The sequence below is a fragment of the Gouania willdenowi genome, chromosome 10 (genome assembly GCF_900634775.1).
Source record: "Gouania willdenowi chromosome 10, fGouWil2.1, whole genome shotgun sequence".
Taxonomy (NCBI): domain Eukaryota; kingdom Metazoa; phylum Chordata; class Actinopteri; order Blenniiformes; family Gobiesocidae; genus Gouania; species Gouania willdenowi.
In genome coordinates, this window is record NC_041053.1 from 31,362,631 (window position 1) to 31,385,092 (window position 22,462).

The 22,462-nt window shown below is 37.9% G+C and overlaps 1 protein-coding gene across 6 annotated transcripts in view; it reads right to left on the reverse strand.

Annotated features, from left to right (window-relative positions):
* Positions 1 to 22,462, reverse strand: part of diaph2 (diaphanous-related formin 2) — a 464,914-nt gene that overhangs the window by 293,030 nt on the left and 149,422 nt on the right. For all 6 annotated transcript variants that reach the window (XM_028459306.1, XM_028459309.1, XM_028459308.1 and 3 more), the window contains 6 exons: positions 19,443 to 19,553; positions 16,336 to 16,448; positions 12,458 to 12,574; positions 5,186 to 5,304; positions 1,665 to 1,729; positions 175 to 279 (listed from right to left, as the gene is read on the reverse strand). In XM_028459306.1, the coding sequence (XP_028315107.1) occupies positions 175 to 279; positions 1,665 to 1,729; positions 5,186 to 5,304; positions 12,458 to 12,574; positions 16,336 to 16,448; positions 19,443 to 19,553 (630 nt within the window). The remainder of the gene's footprint in view (positions 1 to 174; positions 280 to 1,664; positions 1,730 to 5,185; positions 5,305 to 12,457; positions 12,575 to 16,335; positions 16,449 to 19,442; positions 19,554 to 22,462) is intronic.

Sequence of the window (22,462 nt, forward strand, 5' to 3'; positions counted from 1 at the left end):
GTCTGAATGCTTGAAAAACACTTCCTATTTTAGTATTCAGTTTCTAATGCCTCTTAGAATTGTATCTTATGTTTTTCTTTTCGTATATATATCATATATATTTTGGTAAGAATGTGGGGAAATTAAAACGTAAAGTGTATATAATAAGGTGGTTATTTTTCAGTATAGGCTTACCTGGGACTGCAGGGATTCAATCTTTCCTTCCAACTCTTTGATTCTTTCTTCCTTCTTTTGAGACTCGGCCTGAGCCTCCTGCCGCGCACTGAACTCTTCATCAAACTGGAAAGAAGACACAAGAATATCTCTGTGTGTACAACAAACACGAGGACACAGATGTAAACACGCGCAATAGGTTGGTGAGCGGCAGAGTATCCCTGGTGATCCGCCGCAGGGCACATCATCAGAAAGCCAAACATGCCATCTTACGCTCTATGGACAATTTCTATTCATAGACTTGCTGGCCCTGGAGCTCTTTTGAGCTTCATCTTGTTTCAGGTCTAGCTTTCATGGATGTTGATAAAGCTAACCTTTGCACATACTAAGACATGTCACTGCAATGATTTCACTAGCTCAGTGGGGTGTAGGTAAAAAAAAAAAAAAAAGGGGGGGGGGGGGTTCTTGAGAAAACCTTAACTGGACTTCTATTGGTGTCATCGGTCAGATGACTTTAACTACTAAATATAAACCATTACTGTAAGGCTGCACAATTAATCAAATTTTAATCGTGTTAACAATTTTGGCCTCCACGATTAAATTAACCTGATTGTTGGCGATTTTTACATTTAAAATGCGACCTTTGATGGATTTGAAACTGGATAAAACTGGAGTTTTAGGGTTTTTTTTAGGTGGGGCGCTCGTGTTGAAACGCCCCCATGAGTTGATTGACATAAGTATCTAATTAATAATTAGTATTAATGAATTAATTCAGCGGACACTCAAGCCAGAAAAGGCTAATGTTTCTTGCTCAAAACCTGTAGGTTTAAGCCTAATGTTCTCAACGTTTCTTTATACACTGTAATCGTTTTCAAGAAGTTGCATTTTGTAACATTGGTAAGTTTGACTATTTATCAATATTCTTGTTTAAAGCTTTTCTTTTGCATTCTAAACTGTTCACATATTGTTTGTTAAAAAGTAGTTAAATAAAAATACAGACATTTATCGTGAATAATAATCGTGGTTAAAATATTGATCTAAATAACCGTGATAATCATTTTGGCCATAATTGTGCAGCCCTACATTACTGGCAAAGTTGCCACTTTTATGGCTACACAAAAAATTCTGGTACAATGGCAGTTAGGGCATGGCAGTTGTTCAATGAACTGAATAACTGTGCATGCAAAAACAAAATTGAGCATTCATAGATTTGATTGCGGATGCAACATTTTTCAGGCAAATTCCACAAAAAAAAGGAAACATCAGAACATCAGCACCAATTCTTGTAATGCTGATACGGATCGTGTAGCATCACAGCCAGGTATCGATTAGTGCATGGAAAATCAATAGCTTGTCTGAAAGCTCTGAGAAGAAAAAACTTTCCTGACGGGAGCCGGCCAAACTAAAGCGGTGATTTTATTTGTGTGTGTGTGTGCGTGTGTGCGTGCGTGCGTGTGTGTGTGTGTAAAAGAAGTGCAGAGAAAGTAGAGTTGGAGAGATTGATGTCTCACCTTTTTGGAGAACTCAGCAGCCTTCTGCTCACTCTCTTCAACTTTGGCTTTATCCACGCACTGATCTGCGATGAAAAGAAAACCATGGTCATTAAGCACCTCACAAATACTCAAAGGAGCCATTAAAACTCTATAGATTGAATTACACCCACTGATGTAATTCCAATACAAGGCCGCTGCGTTTGCTTGTTTTTCTTTAGTTTTTTAATGTCAAATGAAAAAAACTAGTGGGTGCATACATGGGTCCAGTTGATTGTGTAGTTAATGAACACCAATTTGAATAAGTGCTTTTAAATGTAAAACTGTGTGAAGGAAAAGAAAATCTATGGGCAACTCGGGCTGGGTATCACCAGGTACCTCCACGATAACGACAATATCACGATACAGCAATTCTGCGACAATCGATATATTGCAAGAAATTTCATCCACGATACATTACGAAATCTGTGTTGCTGAGGAAATTCAGAATTTATTGACTGCACTGAATCCATTTCACAGGAATTACAAAACATTGTCAATTAATTTCACATGAATGACAGCCAAGTAAAACAAAGTGTTTACTGCACAGTGGCTGCGCGCACACACACACACACACGCACACACACACGCAGTTTAAATATCCACTCCTCACCTACTGTCTCATTGTACTGTGTATGTACTGCATTATCTCTCTGTGAGTCATGTATATATATATATATATATATATATATATATTGTTTTAGTCATGTCTTGTATGTTGTAATATATGTAAAAAAAAAGATATTTGGCACCAGTGTATCAATAACGTACGACAAGATGAAATATCACGATATATCTTAGTATCAATATTTTGCCACACCACTATGCACAACAGTCTATTGATATTGCCATTAACCTTCTTAGTGACTGCCACTGTCGTCGCCTTGTCCCAATGTTTAAAAATAAATACATTTTAATGAATTTTAAAGTGCAATACTGAATCATGTGCCAGTATGATAACACACATCTCCAATAACTCATTAATACACCAAAACATAGCAAAAAGTTGAAATTAAGTAAACACCGATTATGAAAAAATTTCATTTTTTTTTTTTTGAAAAACATGAATGTTGGGGCCCGTCTTAAGGACATAGCCTGTAATGTTGGAGAGCTAGCAAGATTTTAAAGTAGTAACTACTCTAAGCTTCACCCCCTCTTTTACTTCATCCAAAGCCACGCCCCCACAAATTTACAGAGGAAAGTTGACTCAGCCAACTCAGCATTTTTTTTATATTAAACAAGCTACCTCGTGTCACATTCACGTGTAAGTAAACTAAATTTACTTACAGCTATATGTACTATGCGGGAAGGAGGGAGGGAATGAGGTGGGCGTGAACAGGACAGGAAATTAAGGCGGTGATTGGTTCTTCCCTCTCGGACTGACTGGCAGTGATTGGTCAGAGTTTTTACAGGATTGCAGGTGCTACAGAGCTATGATTCTTTTTTTACCTTCTTCATGAATACATACAGTATTGACTGCACTCAGGATTGAGGGACCATTTCACTCATCCGTCCATTTTCTGACTCGTTTGCTCCTTTTTTTCAGGGTCGCGGGAGCATTTCACAAAGTGTTTCCAAACAGGATTATGTAGTTATAAAAGACTATAGCTTTAATGTGTTTAGACCATTGCAGTCTGATGAATTAAAATAATGAAGTGAACATTGACATATTCCCTTCTTTACATTCTAAAACTTTTCAGGGAACCATTTTTAAATAGTTGTAGGCAGTACTTAATATGTAAATCATGAGGTCCCAGAGCAAACGTCGGGTGTTGTTCTGGCAGTAAGAGACAGACAAAAATGTCACGGAATATATATCTTTAAAGCGCCTTTTGCTAACTAAATGGGCCAATAATATCACGTGAAAACAAAGAACCAATCAGCGTTAAAGAAGCACAAACACTCGCCCGTCATAGAGCATCCGTCTCTCACTCTCTGAGTGACAGCTGTCAAAATCTGCTGTGTTTCAACAACAAGGACAGCACAAGATCACCGCTAATTTAGCCACAAAGGTCACTAAACTTTCAGAACACAAAAGCTAAATATTTATATACTTTTACACCCATAACATAAGGCCACAACTCATCTAAGGAATCAGCAGCAGAGCAGAAAAGGAAAATAAAAAGCGTGCTTCCCTTTTATTTGTCAAAATAGCAATGAAAAAACAGCCATGGAGAACTTTGTATCCTCGCAACATTTTAACATATTTAACAACCGAGGCTTGTATTTCATAAGCCAAGAGTTCTCCTCATGTCCACTGCATAGGTGCAGGACAGGTTCTGCTAGTTGCTAAGCTAACTGCTACTGCTTTCCACGATTTCCACAGAAACAACCGTTACCTCAAGCTTAGCTTCACTTATTGGCTTAAAAACACTCTTTTTTAGCCATTTTCTAACGTCTTCAGCGCTGACAGATGAACTATTTTTGCGCAAAATCACCCTCGTAGCATGGGGGCGTGGCTTGACTTATTTCTTTCTCTCCTCCTCACATTTGCGTTGTGTCTACATTTCATTTCATTTTTTTTCCCGCTCTTTTAAGATGTAGTGTACAATATACATTCACATAAAGAACAGGAGTAGGATTAAGGCAAAGTCTTATTTAACCCCTACAACTTTCTCATACACAATAAATAAACAAACACTGATGGCTTTACGTCGGTAGACTGTGGCTTACAAACTATTTTCTTAATTTTTTATTTTTGTCTCTTCACTTTACATAAGACTTGATCATTTTTTTGATTACATTTGTTCTTAAATTGAATGATGTTTGAACATGTTTGAAGTTAATTGTCCAAAGAGTTCCAGTGCTTTACACCAGCAAATGAGATGCACATTTGTTTAAGTGTGGTTCTCGTAAACGGCAGTATAAAGTCAAGGTTCCTTCTGCTGCTTTCGGCAAAATACAATGTTTTGCCTTCAACATAATTAATGAAGTCTGGAACACAATTAGATCCTTAAGTTTTAATAGTCATGACTTCAAAAATAGTTCTGAGGTGTGTCCTCTTGGAGCAGTCTTGAATATTGTTCGTAGAGCTCTTTTTTGCAGGATAATCTGCCATTTCTGTAGCATCTATTTCTTTATTATGCTCATTAGTTAAAAAAAGATGGATAGTTATGGTTATATATATATATATATATAGTATATACATAAATTTGGACACTATGGCGAAAGGGCAGAACTAGATAAGCTTTTGTTCATTCTGTCCTTTCTTAAACTACTGTAGACATACGTGTGTATGTACATTTGGCTGATTATTAATGAACCACTGATCTTATATACTGTATGTGTTTAACATGCATATGCATATGAACTGCCTCAATCCTGACAGGTTATATTTTTGTTCATTTATTTTACTTTATTTTAGAGTTTGAGATAAATAAAGATCAAATCAAATTTCAAAATGCTGTTAATTTCATGGACTCTTCTTATTGAAAATTCAAAACATCATGCATCAAATAATTCCAGCGTAATAGTCATGAAAAATGAATCAAAATTAACATTACCGATCAATTGGGTGAAGTCCACGTCAAGTCTCCTGCTGTAGCCAAAGTCCGGGTCCATCCCGTTGCGATGCAGGACCACCTGGGACACACATTCCTCTATCACCTTATAATATTGCGGCCTGAGAGGTCAGGAAACAAAGCAGGACAATTAGAGGAGCTACAGGGGGATATGAGTGACACAAACACTACACGGCTAATTAAGCACAAATTATTCTCTTATCTAAGCTAGAGGTCACAAAATGCCATGTCAAACAGGCTGCTGCTCCACAAAATATGCAGCCCATTAAATTTTATCGCTGACTTCAACCCCCATCATGAAATTAGCCGATTAATGGGTACACAGAACCCAAGTGTGTGGTCGTCTGTCCATTTCAAGGTGACAAGCTGTAGTCGAGGCTATGCTTGCTCTCTTGCATAATTTGCCATCATCTTTGCCAATTAATGCGAGCGTAAAAAGTGAAATGTAAACCTAATCAGTAAAATGTGTGTAACTGAAAGCACAATGACCGTGAAAACATGTCAACCCGTTAAAAGTGAGAGCGAGGGCTCGGTGCTGTCAGGCAGCGTTTGTCTATCAGCAAGGGAGTGAGACTGTGCTGCACAGGTTGGTAGGTGACCTTTTCTATGTAATATTATACACTTTAATTGGAAGTGACATTTACCAAATACATTGCCAAATTAAGCAGAGCTCCACACTGAGAAACAATTATTCCCCAAGCATGAAGTAACAATGAGGTTTGTGGTTTTGTTCAGCAGTCAAACTAATTGTTGTTGTTTTTTTGGACAATAATAGAACTCTTGAAGCACAAAAAAGACATGACATAAAGGGCAATTTTTCAAAAGAAGTCCAAAACCACCTCCAATTATTTAGGCAATTATTATTTTTACTCAACATATTTGTTCAGAGCTTGAAAATCCTATTTTTAATTTCACCCTATACTTAAACCGCTCATCGAGGTGACTGTTAAAAACCCCTTCTTTAAGCCAAAGGATAAGTACAGTACGTGATCATGTGCAAGGCTAACATGTGGTGGCAGGCTATTTTCTTATTTCTCATCCCTACACCAAAGAGCAGCACATGCTTTCCAGGATTACAAGATTCAAGATTAGAAAAAAATATAGGGTTTAGATGAATGAAAAGCATCTAAATGTGTTTATTTTGTATCTGTGTAGCTTTTGGTTTCATTTGGTTTTCATCTTTGTTAATTATTTTCTTTACGTGCTTCCAGGTATTCCTGCTTGTTTCTTCACTCCCAGTCCTGTCATTGTGTTGTGCTTTTTTTGTTGTGTATAATAAATATAGACAGCTAAAATAAACACTATATCTGACAGCTGCCTTTCTCCGCATTCCAGGTTCTCCACCAACACAACAAAACACGACAATGTTTGTGTTATAACACACTTGGATAGACTGTGTACCCTACTTTGTGCATAAATGCACTTTGAGATGACTATTGTTGTAATTTGCACTATATAATTAAAGTTCAATTGAATTTAATTGAAATGCGTGTCTCAGTTATCACTATCAAAGTATTATTTGTATTTATATTTTATTGTTAAATATTGGCTGGGAAAAGGATGTCCACAGCACAATTCCTAATCAATTTTGAGAATGTTTGACTCCCTCATCGAGGTGTAACACTGCTCTCCCTTTTTATATCCTCCCTATAATAAAATGTTTCTTACCCTTCCTTAGGGAGGGCGGGTGCTGGTCACAATTATGCAATCAAATAAATTAATTTATTTCATTGCAATAACAAAACATGCATTGCTGTCTCATAATGTTTGCACTTCTTGTAGTGTTGACTTTTGACAGCATGCGCAAACAAGTGGAAAAAATGAGAATGATTCAGGAGAGTAACAAGAAAAAAGGTTGTACAGTACTGGAAATGGTCAATTAAACCTTCATCCCCAGTCATGTATCAAGTTTAACAAAGAAGTGGAGGGAAACAGTGGACAGTCCCTCAAACCAATAACAATTCATCCCTTTTATATAATTGTTAAATATCAAAACAATCCCATTGTGTTAGAAGTAAACCATCATCTTAACCCTATACAGTAAAATAATTCCAGATACTTTATAACATGACAAACCGTAACTTGTGGAACCTCCTAAAATCATTTAAATGTCCTCTTTGTTCCTAAAATTGTATTTTAAAGGCTAATCTGAATGCCTAGTGTTATATAGGGGAAATATGCTGGAGTTTATTATTTTTAGTTTGGCTGAATGAGCACACTTCAGAAAATATATAAATGAAGCTAACAGAGGCGCATATGCCAAAGATTTCACAACAAACTTGATGCAGATAACGGTGACTAATTGTGATCAAAGACTTCCCTGCAATAAAGCATCAAAGGGAAAGAATCAAGATTTACTAACGTGACTTGGCAGCCAAAGAAATCTCAACATAATACCTGGTGCCGGGAGGGTTCGTTTTGTTTGGAAAAAGCCTAAAAAGACACATTACGAACACGAGTAGCGGCTTTTACATTGATTAAATGTCAAGGGGGAAAAAAGGTGAATGTTTAAAGCTGATATCCAGATGTATATGTATGATTCTTTTGAAATGCGAAAAAATACCTAACTAGTCTTACTAAGGTCTACTGCCGGTAGTCATTCATATACATTAATGTATATAAGTCCCTCCTTCGTCCTATAGACCCTGATACAAATGGAAATAATCACAGAGTGCACTCAGCCAATAGGCTTCAACTTCCTGTTTTTGAGACTGTCAATCAAAGTGAATGCGGCACTGTGCATTGAAACAAGGCCGCGTGTCACAACAGCAAACAGGTAAATATGATTTTGGCTCTTACCTGTCCCATAGGCCTATATCAATGTGAATCCATGTGACCTAGTTATGTTCCGCGATGCACGTGCAGAAAAGTAGAGGCGTGGCTTCTAGTAGATTGGGTGAGGCAGTGGGAGGAAGTAAGGCTGTTTAGGGCGGGACATCGAGGCATTTCTCAGAAACTCCGGATATCAGCTTTAACTCTGGCTCTTGTCTTTATTTCAAAAGGCCCTAGCCTAATAATGTTATGGGTGAACAGATCGGATCCTGTGAACAAGAGAATCACAAAAGAATAAAATCCCAAAGTAAAAAGCAATATATGAGCTATTTAGTGTCATGTTATGTAAGCATTAAAATGCCATACATTAAGCTGGTGGATTCACCCACTCTTGACTGGAAAGCCAGTAAGAAGAGCTCACACATCACCATGCATGGCTTAACTGCTGTGGCACTTGGCTTACAACTGTCACCAATGTACACCACATTATTATCTCAATAAGCCGCCCTATATTCCCTTCATTCTCCATCGCCACCAAGTAGATAGGAGCTGGAAGACGATCACTGGAGATGTAGAGAGTGACCCAAAACTGTCAGGGCCCTCCACAGCGGGCAGGAGCGGGTTCCACAAGTAACACATGTCCTCTGTATCATTCCCACCTCTTCGGGTAATTTGGCACTGCTGGTGCTTCCAGTGATAGCTTGGTGTGCAGCACACCCCAAACCACTTGATCCAACTCTGCTCCACATAATCAGTGTAATCCCCATTTCAGAGAGCTCCCAAATAGGAGAACTGCTCTATATTTACTGGGTGGGTTTGATATGCTCCCATTCATTAGGCTTCCAGTGGAAGATTAATTATCAAAAATAAAGCAAACCCCAGATGGGAAAGCAACTGTTGGGACAAATTACAAGAAGTAGTGCGGTTACCCTCTATAGACTCCTTCATAATTACAATACTGAGTATATTAGTTAATGATTGAAAATTCAACAATATCACTTGACACCAAATGAGTTGCCCAGGATAATAAAATAAATATAGGGACATAAATAAATACATCATTTCCCTACTCCTCAGAGGATAAAATCAGTGCTTTGATCAAACACCCAACCCTTCACATCGCAATACAAGACCTAGAAATGGTACTGTAAAATTAAATTACCTTGTATTCTTTAACCTTGCTGTTTTAGTTTAATGCTAAAAACACTTTCTACAGCACACGTGACAAACTCAAGGCCCGGGGGCCAAATCCGGCCCTTTAAGCAACCAATTTGGCCCGCAGCAGAAAACAAAAAAGTCAGAGAAACCATCAATCATTGTGTATTTTACCAACTAAATCAGTTGCACATATCTCAGCTCAGAATACACATATTCAATGAAACTCCACAATATTAGCAGGGCTCACATTTTCCCCGTGTGTATCACATGATCATTTTAGATCAACATCTAAATTACATAAAATAAATAATCATAATAAAAAATCAAATAAATTGAAAGTGAAGATCCTGCAGGGACTGAAATATGTCACCTATTGCTTTGAATTTGACACCCCTGCTCTACAGTATTGCACATGCACAAATACATATTCACCCAGTTTTAAACACAACCTCAAAGTAGGCAACTTTAAAAACAAAAGCAGAAAAAAATACAGTATCAATGAGAAAAATCTGCATTCACTATGATACTGCATTCTTAATCATCCCAAGTCAACCGCAGTGACGTATGGAAAATAAAACGCTTCAGTCATCATGTATTTCTTCGAGTAATGTGTGTGTGATGTGTGTAGGTGTGTGTAGGAGGACAATTCATCTTGCATTTGCTATGAGCGTAAAGAAAGAAAAAAAAAATCATCCAATCTTTTAAAACACCATCAGTCTCTGTTTTGGAGGATTGCTACTGATCCCCCCTCACTGGTGGCTTGTAGATATGTATGGACACTGGAGCAAAGGTGGATGTGGCATTACTTGGTGGTCATTGTGAATTCCATTTCTCACATCCTCCGAATAGACAAAGAATACATGATTCATAACTGTGACTTGTCTACGGTAAATTCATTTTCCACTTTACATCCTCCCTATATCTTCAAACTTTCCTATTGAACTCCTATTTTTGCACAAAATCTCTGATACAGTAGTGAATAAATCAGTGTCACTATGAAAGGAGTGCATTTGATGTTATGACACGTGAACAAAAGCAAAGAAACTAATAATAATAATAATAATAATATTGATTACAAAAAATAAAAATCATAAATTAATTATCTTATACCATACCTAATAAAAAAATCAAAACATTTGGATACAGAACATTAACAGATGGCAATGAATAAATTGCCAGGCAAACTAAATAATAATAATTGGACACATGAACAAAAGCAAAGAAAATAATAATAGTATTCTTGATTCCAAAAAAAATTATAATCATCATCTTATATCATTCCAAAAAGAAAATCACAACATTTGGATACAGAACATTATAATATGGCAATGATTAGATTTGACATTAATTCCTGATGGTTTTTATGTCATCTCCAAACGTGTGGATGATGACAATAATAATAATAATAATAATAATAATAATAATAATAATAATAATAATAATAATAATAATAAACAGGTGGAGATTGTTGGTGTGTGTTGACTTCAAAATGTTTGTTTGAGGACTAGCTCTAACACCTGACATCATTTAAAATGTGGGAGTAAATGTAAGTGAGGCACTTAATTCATGCTGAATTATATTCATATAGGGCTCTATTCTCCTATACAAGTAAGTCCAAAAAGCCGCACAGCAGTGCTGTTTTTGGCTGTGCACTATTCTCCCCCTGTACTTAAGCCAGTCGCTGCGCGCCTTCATCCCAGTTACGCACTGTGGGGAGAGCAACCCTGAAATGTGGGTGTTCCAATTCAAATATGGCTTTGTGCGTAAGTCTTTTTCCTCTTACACGTTTCTAATCCTGGAATAAGTGCAGCGCCCCGATAAGGTGAAACATAATATTGCACTAGAAATATGGACTTGGTTACATTTGAAGCAACATGAACTTGTGCGTCGCGCAGCAGCAGCTGTGATCACTCAGCTGCTGCTGCGCGATTAATTAAAACTCTGACAGACGCAGACATCTGTCCACGTTGGTCACAGTGATTCAACTATTTTCATACCATGTAAAACATAAAGTCACAGTTTGATCCACTACAGAGTGAAACAAGCTGTCATATGTGGATGAGGATGGACCAGAAACTGTTCCCACACATATTTTAATGAGGCACAGCTCAGGTCGCTTTAAACTATTTATATTTAAAACTGTATTATGGAAGCCAATAGTTCTGTTTCACTGCAAACATCCCTCTGTATTAAAGCAGGACACTCTGCGGCCTGGTTATTTCCTCATATTTCCAGCACATTTAACTCTGTCACGCTTTACAGCGATGATGACGATGATGATGATGATCAAGCAGAGAGATTTGAACTGTGACTCGAACAGAAAAATGCGGCCGATACTCAGTCACACTGCAATAATCTGATCAATAATCTGATCGAATCAACCTGTTACATTGTTAATCAATGAAGGCGTTTCAAATTAAAAGGGAACTTTATCATTTTCACGGATTTCAATGACATTTACAAGCGTTGAGAAAACTCCAGGTTCCGTGATTTCTAGACAGCCCTAAAAGAGACATCACCGCCTCCTTTCCTTCATTCACAGACTACGCGGTTTTGCTCTACTTACGCGCAATGGGAGTGTCAGGAGCCTGGACCCGAGAGTACGGGTATGAGAGAAGTGCGTAACTGCAGGCACGCAAAAGGCGCTTAAGTCCAGATGGGAGAATAGACCCCATACTATTTTTTTATACAAACTAAAAGTAGCAAAATTTATATAAAGGAGACAAACAAATACAAAGGCAATATCAAACAAGATCGTTTGTGAACGAGCTTTTTAAAGCTCTATATTTATTTTTGACTTGTGTGTCTTAAATCCTAAAAGTTATATTTCACAGTTATTACAATTAAATAAAAAGGATAGCTGTTCACATTTTCAAGCTTTACTTCTCCACTTCTTTATTGATCGACTGGCGTCTCAGCTCTATTAAGTGAGCTATTTAGCTTCTGAGAACTGACGAGACTGAAGGCTGTGCGGCTGCATAATACCTCCTAGTCCCTCACCTCCATCGCATCATACTTACGGTGAAGTGTGTTGTCCTTAGTCTAATGTAGGACCAACATAATAGTGACAGACAAACACACAATACCAGGGTCAAACTTACCTGTTTCCGGCCCATTCTAAGCAAATAAAAGGCAAACATACAGAGCAGCAAGTATCTACTTTGTCTAACTAAAAAGTTGTGTTTTTCATTATTCAGAATCCGTCTTGTATCTCATGTTTAGAAGACAAAACAAGCTAAACTCTGCAAAAGTCTACTTGGACAGCACCCTAAGGTCATCAGTCAAAATGAGGCCAGGAGTATGTACGGACATGTTTGAGCTTACCTGATGTAATAGTCGTTCCTGATAAGCAATAGATGCTGAAGAATGGACAGGAAGTACGCCTCTGAGCCCGTGTCTTTAACCATGTTGGACAGGAGATGGTACACCTCACTCATGTCAGTGCAGGAGCAAGGTTAAGAAAAATGACCTTAAGAAACTCACTTTGAGACACAAATGTTGTCAAAATTTAAAATTCCCTCATCTTATTTGTACTTATGTATTCCAGTTTGTTTTACTGCTCTCAGGCTTTTGACAGACATCATTGTGCAAAGGCAGATGTGATTTTATCTTATCCAATTTTTTTTCTCTCTCTCTCTCAGGGGAGCTACAGCAGTGTAAACAGCAAGGTAGAAAAGAGGAAATAAGAAAGGAAGAAAGCTCCCGCTGGTTTACCTGTCACTGCACAACTTTCAAGATGGAAAATAATTACAAGAATAAATGCAAAATCATGGGGAGCTGATGGTTGACAAGACGAAAATATGGCTGAAGTTCAAGTCACAGATTAATTCTGACACGTACTCACAAGCAAAAAATTCCTGCTATTAAATTTGCAAAAGCTATTGATTATGTGTCTTGTTTTAGCTTTCCTCTGTAGGAAGAAGTGATTCTGAAACATCTAAAACAGATGTTGCATCAGATTGGCTTTTTTATTATTCTTATATAAATAAATACCATAAATAGTTTTTGTTTTCATATTTATCCGTTATTATAAGACCTTATAATAGCCTAAACGCATTGAAATTTAACCAGAGAATTAATGATATATGCTTGGGGCAGGACGGTATCTAAAGTCCACTGGACGGGATGACAGACGATACTGGGCTCGCGATAAGAAGTTATTTTTGTAAAGGGAAAAATAACCATGCGTTTATGTGACTGACTCTGATATAGGGTACGACCTTATCAACTCAAGTGAACATAACATTTAAAATAAAGAATAACATAAATAAGACATTTTCTTTTGTATTTTAAGTGCAAAAAGTGCCACAAATAAAACACAAAAACAGAGACTGACAACTCACGCCAGTCTAAAAGTCAAAACAAATCATGTCATCATTATGCATTCTTCAAAAATAAGTGTGTATATCTGTGCATGAACTTTGCTTAACAAGTTTTTTTTTAAACATCAAACTGTTAGAAAACACACACAAAACAGTTTATACAGCCCAAATTTAAGATATGGACATGTTATTTTTTCAATAATATTAGCATGTCTACATTTTCTGGCAGCAATTGAGACCTTTGGGCATTGACCGTGTCTCCTGCAGTTGGAAATAAACAAAAACCACGTTGCATCATCACCTCATGGTATCACAAAATTTTTAAAAAAAAACCGCGTTACCACTTGTACCATCAAGGATATATTTTTACGTTTTATTACTGTGATGTCTTGTCACACAATATATTGACCCCCCATCCTTTTTATTTGCCAAAAGTGGGGTTTGATACACTTTCCAAAGTCAAGTTCTAAACATAGGATGAGCAGTAACTTGACATTGCTGAGGGATTAATGGCATGTAGCACAGTGACACATTATGTCACCTTAATTTCAGTTAGTTTGTGTGCAGGGAATTAAAAAAAGCACAACTATAATGATTTTTTTCCCCCTTTTTACTTTTGCTGCATTTAAAACAGATCAATTCTTATTTTAACAATGAGTAACTGTTATTCTAAGTCACATTTTTAGATAAACAGGAATGGGAGTACACAATTATATACCCTATCAATTCCCTCCACTGCATCTGCTCAGTATGAAGCCGACGAGAATAGCAGATCTCATGAGATTCAATTATACGTTTACCACATCAGCATCAGGGAGGACATGGGAAGGAGCTCACACTGGGAGGCAATCCAAGTAGCTTCATCTATCACTAATCTGCAGACATAAACCTAATGTAAAATGCCAATCTAGTCAATGGCAACCTTCCCATGTTCTCGTTCTTTATTTTTGTCCTCTTTATCAGTCTCTCTTTACACTCTCTTGCCAAATAATGAATAAACATGAGTGGCAGTCGAGTGTGATGTGGGGTCAATCGATCACCATTTCACAGCTCATTAATATGTATTAATGGCCCAGAGTCACCTCCTCTGCACCTGGACAGGGACCGGACACACAAGTGTTGAGCCCCGCTAAGTATAACAGGCATGGAACGAGTAGGAAAAAGACAGAGGTGAAAGAAATGGATTACAAGTACTTACGTTACTGTAATCCAGTTGCTTTAATGGGTACCTGTACTTTTTTGAATATATTTCCAACTCAGTAATTTTACTCGTACATAAGGACATTTCAAATGAAGTAAAGTATTTCATTCACTCCACACCTAACCGTTAATGAGTAAATTATTAATATTTGTAATAGTTTTTTTCATTTCCGTTTCATGGTACATTGAACAGACTCCATATGTTCTTAATCGTACATTTAGCTATATTTAGAGCCTGATAATTTTTTCATTAGTGCCCGAGAACCAAATGTGGTGTGAAAGCCCTATTGTTCCCTAAGGATTATTATTATTATTATTATTTGAATTGAATTCATTGGCGTTATTTTTATTTATTTATTTTTTAATTTACATTTTGACAACCTTTTATTTAACATTTTGTGGAAAAGAAATCAAGTTCCAAATGTGCAAGATTTGGTTTCTTTCTTTTTAAGTTTATAAATAAGATGTTTACTGTATGCAAGGGAACCGTGGCAAAATGTATTACCAAAAATAATCGTGGGGGGTGAAAGTAACTAGTAAATTTTACTTTGAGTACTTTTTACTTGAACTTGAGTATTTTATGTATGACTTACTTGTACTTCAGTACAATTTCAATCAAGTAACAGTACTTCTAGTAGGATATATCAGTACCTCTGGAAAAAGAAGATACACCTGCAATGATCCTGTAACCTTTGCAGCATATGGTCATGATTAAAGTGTGTGTGCGTGTGTGCGTGTGTGTGTGTGTGTGTGTGTGTGTGTGTGTGTGTGTGTGTGTGTGTGTGTGTGTGTGTGTGTGTGTGTGTGTGTGTGTGTTAATGTGATCTCAGGGATCAATACCACATTGTCCTTGCAAGCCAACACTGGCACTCTGATTTGTGAACCTGCTCGAACACATCATTAATCTATGTGCGCACACACACACACATACTTACTCAAAACTACCACCCCCATATCCATATGTGTCAACAGAGACTGTCACTCAACAGTTCCACTGCCTGTCTTGTTTGAGAAGTGTGCGATCTGGTGCAAGAAAAGTGTTGTGTGAATGAACATCTGCATAACAATGTCAAAATTTTGCTCTCAGTGTCAGACATTCATACATAGCCTTGCAGAAGATATGTGAATTATTTAAAAGGGTCTTCGCTGGCAGAGGTTGAAAAAGTTTCCAACTGGGGATGAAATCACTGCTCACCCTATTAACTTCTACTCCATGTTTGGAGATCAGCCGACATTTGTATGGAGCGGTGGTCAAAAATGTACCCTTTGACACTGAGCAGAGGAATAAGAAACAGCAATACTTCCCATACAATACAATCTTTTCATGTTTCAAGTATTAATTATTTATTATTTATTCAGGAAAGGAGTGGCGCTCTTCTCTTTGAGTATTATACTAACAGATAGAGCAAAAAGAAAGAAACAAAAAAAGGACAGGGAAGTGAAAAAGATATGAAGGAAAGTGAGGAGTTGAGAAGTAAAGATTAACGGATAGGTTGTTTACCTTGTATACCTGAGCAAGAGACTGAGCTGGTTATTGGGCTCAGGCCTCTCTAATCCTTCTCTAATGAACAAAACCAAAACAGGCTTTAGAGACAAAAAAAAATGCACAACGTACTCCTATACCTTTGCTTTTAGTTCTTCAGACCTGTTTTTCACATGCACCAATAACAGAAAGGATATTCCATCTCAGCACGGATGTCATCCAGGCGGTGGGAAAGCTCGATAGCATCCTCCTCTTTGTTCTCATTGAACACCCTCAACTGGATGTCGAGCTCTTCTGTTTCTTTTAGCTCCTGGAATGAGTTATAAATACATACATACAGTGTGAACACTATGTTACACTTGTGTTAATTCATCTAGTTTTGGTGGCCAGATCCAAAATTTTGGTCCCTGATCTGCATATCATGGTACTGGAAGCTTTACAGAGTCGATTTACTTGATACAACACATCTAGTATGGGATATCACGCCCCCGCATGGCCTACTGAAGACACCTCTAATCACGCCTTTTAAGGCAGATGATCTGTGATGACGTATGTGAGGCTCCACCTGCATAATATATATGGCTGTCATCACAATCATACTTCAGGTGCTGCGCTCTTCACCTCGCTAAGAACACCTCTACTCTTTGCACGACAAGGACCAGCACGAAGCATGTCCCGTCTGCCTGTGGATAGTCCACGCCAGGAGAGTGTTGATGGAGCCCGAGTCCTGTGCGCTTTGTGGCCAGCTCCGGCATTCAACCCTGGAAAGACGGGTTACCTTTATATAGAAAGTGCTGGGGAAGGCTGCGGTCTTGGCTTCATCTGGGTCTGATGACGAGGAGCCTTTGGTCAAAGTCCCCGCTGGTAGCTGGGCTGACCACATGGAGTATGTGCATGTTGGCTGAGGTCGAGCCAGAGTTCTCTGGGAGCACTAGCCTGTTAGGCTCTGGTAGGGCCGGACGCTAACCATGAGGACGTTTATTTCGACGAGCCGGTATCTACCTTAGGTTTGTTCAGATAATCGCTCGACGCAATTCAGGTACGGTTTGATTTGTGGAAGAAGCAGACTGAAGCCCTGCGCAACATCATTCCCAGGCGTGACTCAAAACCTATGCAGCCTGCAGGTGCCCGTAGGCCTGTAGCACTACCTCCGCCACCCCACAGGAGGGCTGCTCCGTTATCGGGTTTGGGTTCACAACTGCTGAAGGTGCAGCCTCCTGTGCCGGAGGTCCCACACCACTCTGCTTGGAGCAAAGGACCGCCTCAGAGCCTCCAAAAGGCTTCAGCGCATAGGCGGAAGAAACCACACTCCTCCTAGCTCTGGGACTGAGTGTAATGGGACTTCAGCAGCAGGGACACACTGCTGTCACTCTACTGCTGCCACCAAAAAGGCGCCTGCCGGGTTCTGTTCAGGGGTCCAATCCCAGAAGGCATTGTTATCTCTCTTGTATGACCTAAAATATGATTACTTTGTTTAGTTTCTGAGCTGGTTACGATTCAACTAGATGGGTTCTCAGAAACTTTTGTGCAGCAATATTAGTTTGTTTTGTTACTTTTTAAAAGAACCTGAAAATAAAAACCCCTAATTGCCCTGACCAAGAATTCCTACACACCTGTTCAAGCCACAAGGGGCTACGTTGGTGCTCTTTTACCTCATATCTATGAATCACCAGCAGTAGAGGATACAGAGTGAGACAGGGCCAAATGTAACCTACTTTCTGTATGTATCAATCACCCAGCATGGTTCCTTTTTTCTTTCTTTCTTTTATCTTTCAATTTTTGGGGGTGCATCGACTGTCGACTTGAGGAAGCTTCGCTGGTTCAGAGGTGTACAATGAAAGCAAAAGAAATAAGAGAGAACAGAAGATGCAAAATGCATGCATCGAAAACACATTTATAGTTCATCCTTCACTGTTTCTTTGCCAAAAGCTTCATTCTCTTTTGAGCACAACTCATAAAAAGGTGAAACCAAGCAAGCCTGAGTTGTTGGCATTCCAAGCTGTAAATTGGCATTAGTAAATGACTGTACACCGAGTGGTTCATATCAAGGGGCACAATTGTAGATAATTAAAGTAATGACAGTTAGTAATCAACAAGAGCAGCTGGCTTGACTTGTTAACAACTGGCTCCGTGACATCCTCACCCCACTTGTGTCAAACGAGAGCTTGAGTGATGAGTTGGAGAGTGTCTTTGCCTCTGGCTCATGTGAAAATGTGTGAGGTTGCTGATAATGATGGCTGTGTGATAAGGTGTCGGCACTCTTTCACACTTTGCACAAGATTTTTTTCTGCAGGTAATTCAATTGAAAAATAAATAATAAATAAGCTGATCATGATTAATTGCCCTGCTTTTGTATCATGTCAAGATTTTGTGATTCTATGTCAATAATCATATTCATAACTCCCTTACTTGGAAGACCGTGTGAAGCAAATTCTGATATTTTCTTCTTAACACATTATAAAAGGTCATAAATGTATTTCCATACAACATGTACAAAGACTTCCAACCATTTAGAATTTAATTGTGTTTCAAATATCTGTGTTCTGGATTTAATGGGCAGGTCTGAAAACATAGCCGCGTTACGTAACGGAGCCATCATTAGCTGTAACCCGACACTGCTGCTGAAGCACACCAAACTTCTGCAGCATACAGCTGGCGCAATTCGTCCCCTAGCCAAAAACAAACCACATGTTCACACTCAGGGGTATAAAATGTGTCCGCTGGTTCCACATTTTCCATGATATGAGCACTTTTATGCACCGCAATTTTGTTTTTCGCCTCTAGCGGGGACAGAGTGGACTCTACCTGGGAAGGATGCACATATTCGGACTTGGGCGGGCAGACCTTTCCACTGATACCTCGTTTGGCCCAATCCGAGCATTTTGGAAGCACTATAGACGCTGGAGCTGCTTTCACATTGTTCTCTCCCATAGACGCAGTACACTCCCATAAGGTTAATACATGGTGGCCGCGCCATTTCTGTGCGTGGGCATTGTTCCAGCACTTCTAACTGGCACACCCCCAGCATTTAAGTGCAGAGAGAAGTGCTTGTTTTTTCCATAACTTAGAGACCTAATTCTATATACTTAGCAATTTTTTTCAATCTTTCAAATTTGGCTCAGTGGTCAATGACGCATGTTTCTGTGGTATGACAAACTTATAGCACAAATTTATTTCTGCTTTACATAGACTTTAAGTAAAATGAATTCAGTCAAAGTGTTGGAATGTTTACAATGCACAGCCAAGGCCTTTCTGGATGTGTCTGGGGCTTTTTTCAGCCAGTATTTAAATTCTAAATACTTACAGGAAGTGTCTTCTTGAGGCCACATCTTAAAAATTCATTGCGCAGGTGTATTCGAAAGTCCAGGTCATCAGGTGACGTGACCAGAGCATTGATCAGCTGCATACAAGCAACCTATGGAGCAAAAAGGAAAAATGTTATAAAAAAAAACCAAGTGAAGTACCATAGCAAAGGGAAATAGTCTCATAAAGTCAATTCTGTATTGCACATTCTGAAAAGAATGCATGTTTTTTTCTTTTTAAAAAAAATCATTATTTGCTTACTTACCAAATACTGGGTACTAGAAAAGCTACAATAACATTGAGCGAGAGAGTAAGAGACAGTAGATAGCAAAACGTATCATCCGAGTTTGTATAGGGTCTATGTAAATAATTAATGGATTTATTGGTGTGTGTGTGTGTGTGTGTGTAGACTTGGTGAGTCGTTGGATGGGGGGTTTTAGGAGGAAATCGCTGAAGAATTATAATGGGCAGTCAGGTGTTTCAGGGGAGACAGATGTGGATAGTGTAGCTTCCTTTAGACAGATGATCGATAGCAGGCTGAAGGATTCCCATTGACAACTGAAGCTCTGACCCTCCTCTGTTATTGAAAGGAGTCACAACAATGCTGATTCTGTGTCATTTATGGGGCTAATTTCATTATTTATATCCTGACATAGATTATTATTTACAGATACTGTAATGCTGTTTCAATTAGTTTGGTAATATTTGTCATCTCGCAATAAAGGCTCGATAAAGACAAACAGACACACACTTTAAGGATGAGGAAGACTTATATATATATATATATATATATATATATATATATATATATATATATATATATATTTGTTTTCACCCATCTTGCTTAAAGTGTATTTTTCAGTCTGCCTGCCAGTGGGATGCAGATAAAATGTGCAGAGGTGTAAATTGCTGTGTAAAAACAGTTTATGTAGTGTTAAGCTTGTAAAAAAAAAAAAAAACTGAAAAAAGAAGGAGGTAACCCATCAACAACAAAAACTGAAAAGAAACTGTAGTAAAGAAAATATTGAATATAATGTTTGCAAAAATATAAAAATGTATTCAGACAACTGTTAATCAGGAAATCTACTTTGATACATATTATTCAAAAAGATGTCTAAAATCATCATGCTGGAATTAAAAATACTGCGTCTTTTCATTTTCAGGTTCCTCAAACATACCTTTATCATGTATGGTGGAGTTGAATGTGGTTAAGTTTGGGTATTGTTTGATTTAGACACCTGCTGCATTGCGTTGGAAAAGCAGGGTTTGGTAGTATTGTGGTTTTCCAAGTATCATGATCAAAGTAAACTGCAGGTAGGGTTGGATTTAAAGACAAACTGGAGAGTTTCGTCCCTGCACAATGGTGTAACCCATTCTAATCGTAGTAGCAGTCTGCAGCCCATCCCAGGTTTGGGATTAAAAAAAGGTCTATTAATTTCCTTGATCCTCCTGCCTCAGCAAAGCATTGTAATTTACTTTACAATTAACAGGGCTTCATTTCATTAATGGCAAAATTTAAAGGATAAACAACAGCTTCCTAATAAAAGAATATCTACTTTCTCTTCTGCAGCCCGCCTCATCAGCTTCCTTCATGACTTTCCCTTCACGACTCTTTTTAAACCCTGCAGCTAAAAGTAATTCCTTAAGTAATTCACCATGATCGGTTTCACAGAAACATGCTTTCAGTGGTATTGTTGCTGCAGTTACAATTTTTTCCCCCTTCCGCTGAACAGAATTAGTAAATAATCCAACGGCTTCATTTACAATGATTCCGCTGACCCAACATGACAAAAAACACTGCATACACAGCCGAGGGATAGAATTAGAGCATTTTTAGTGATGTGGTTGTTGAGAAGGTATGCTTTGTTGTATTTGTGTATCTTTGTCACGTAGGTATGAAAGTCAATAACCGTCAAAAATTAAGAAACATTTAAGCACCATGGGACATTTGACTCCTGTTTCCTTGGACTTAACAGTGTTCTGCGTGTATGGCCCAGCTCTCTGCCCTGCTTTTCAACATCTTTGCATAGACATGTATACATATATTGCATTTTCTGATTTTGTAAATGTGAATGGTGAGCGGTTTTTGTCTTTGTGCACTTTCCAAATAACTCACACTCGCAATACACACCTTAACTTAAGCACTTTAACTGTAACTCTTATATTCATGCACTTTGTATTGTGGATTGACTGATTGTATTGTGCTTATGTTCTTTAAGCCTTGTGAATAATGTTTGTTTTGTGACCTGCCAAGGGACAACAGATGTAAATTAGCATTAGCAACAATGGCTTGCATTACTGACTCCAATAGTTTAGATTAGTTGGGTTATCAGGTCAAAATAACTCACTGAATTTGTTTTACACATAATTACTTTTCTGACTTGATTGTCACAAATGGTAACTAAACCTACAGAATGAAACCTTAACATAATATTCAAATAGAAAACAAAAATAACTTGCTGGAATTATTACGTGGAAGTCAAGAAAACATCAACACAATAAGCAGATGCCTCTGAAGAAGACTGACAGTTGACAATTGAGACAGGTCAGGAGATCAAAGTAAATTCCCTGAAAAAAAGTTTTCTGTATAAAGGAAACCTTAAAATAATATTCAAATAGAAGACAAGTGCCTTTGAAGAAGACTGGCAGTTGACAGTTGAAACATGTCAGGAGATCAAAGTAAATTCCCTGAAAAAAATGGTCTGTATAAAGGAAACCTTAACATAATATTCAAAAAGAAGACAAAAAGAACTTGCTGGAATTGTTAACTTGTTGAATATGTTTTCTATATTTACCCTTTTTCCAATTTATTACATTCATTTTTTTCAAAGTTTTAGAACAATAGTGAAACAACAGTAAAGTGTTTATTTAAAACTGAATATTGAGTGGTAAAGTCTGGCAACCTCTCAGGGAATTGAAGAACTCGTGTACGCCGGTTTCTTCTCACAATTCAAATAACTGGTTTTTTTTGTCCATACTGTATGTGTTAGCAATGTGACAGAAGGAGTGGGGTTTAGAAGT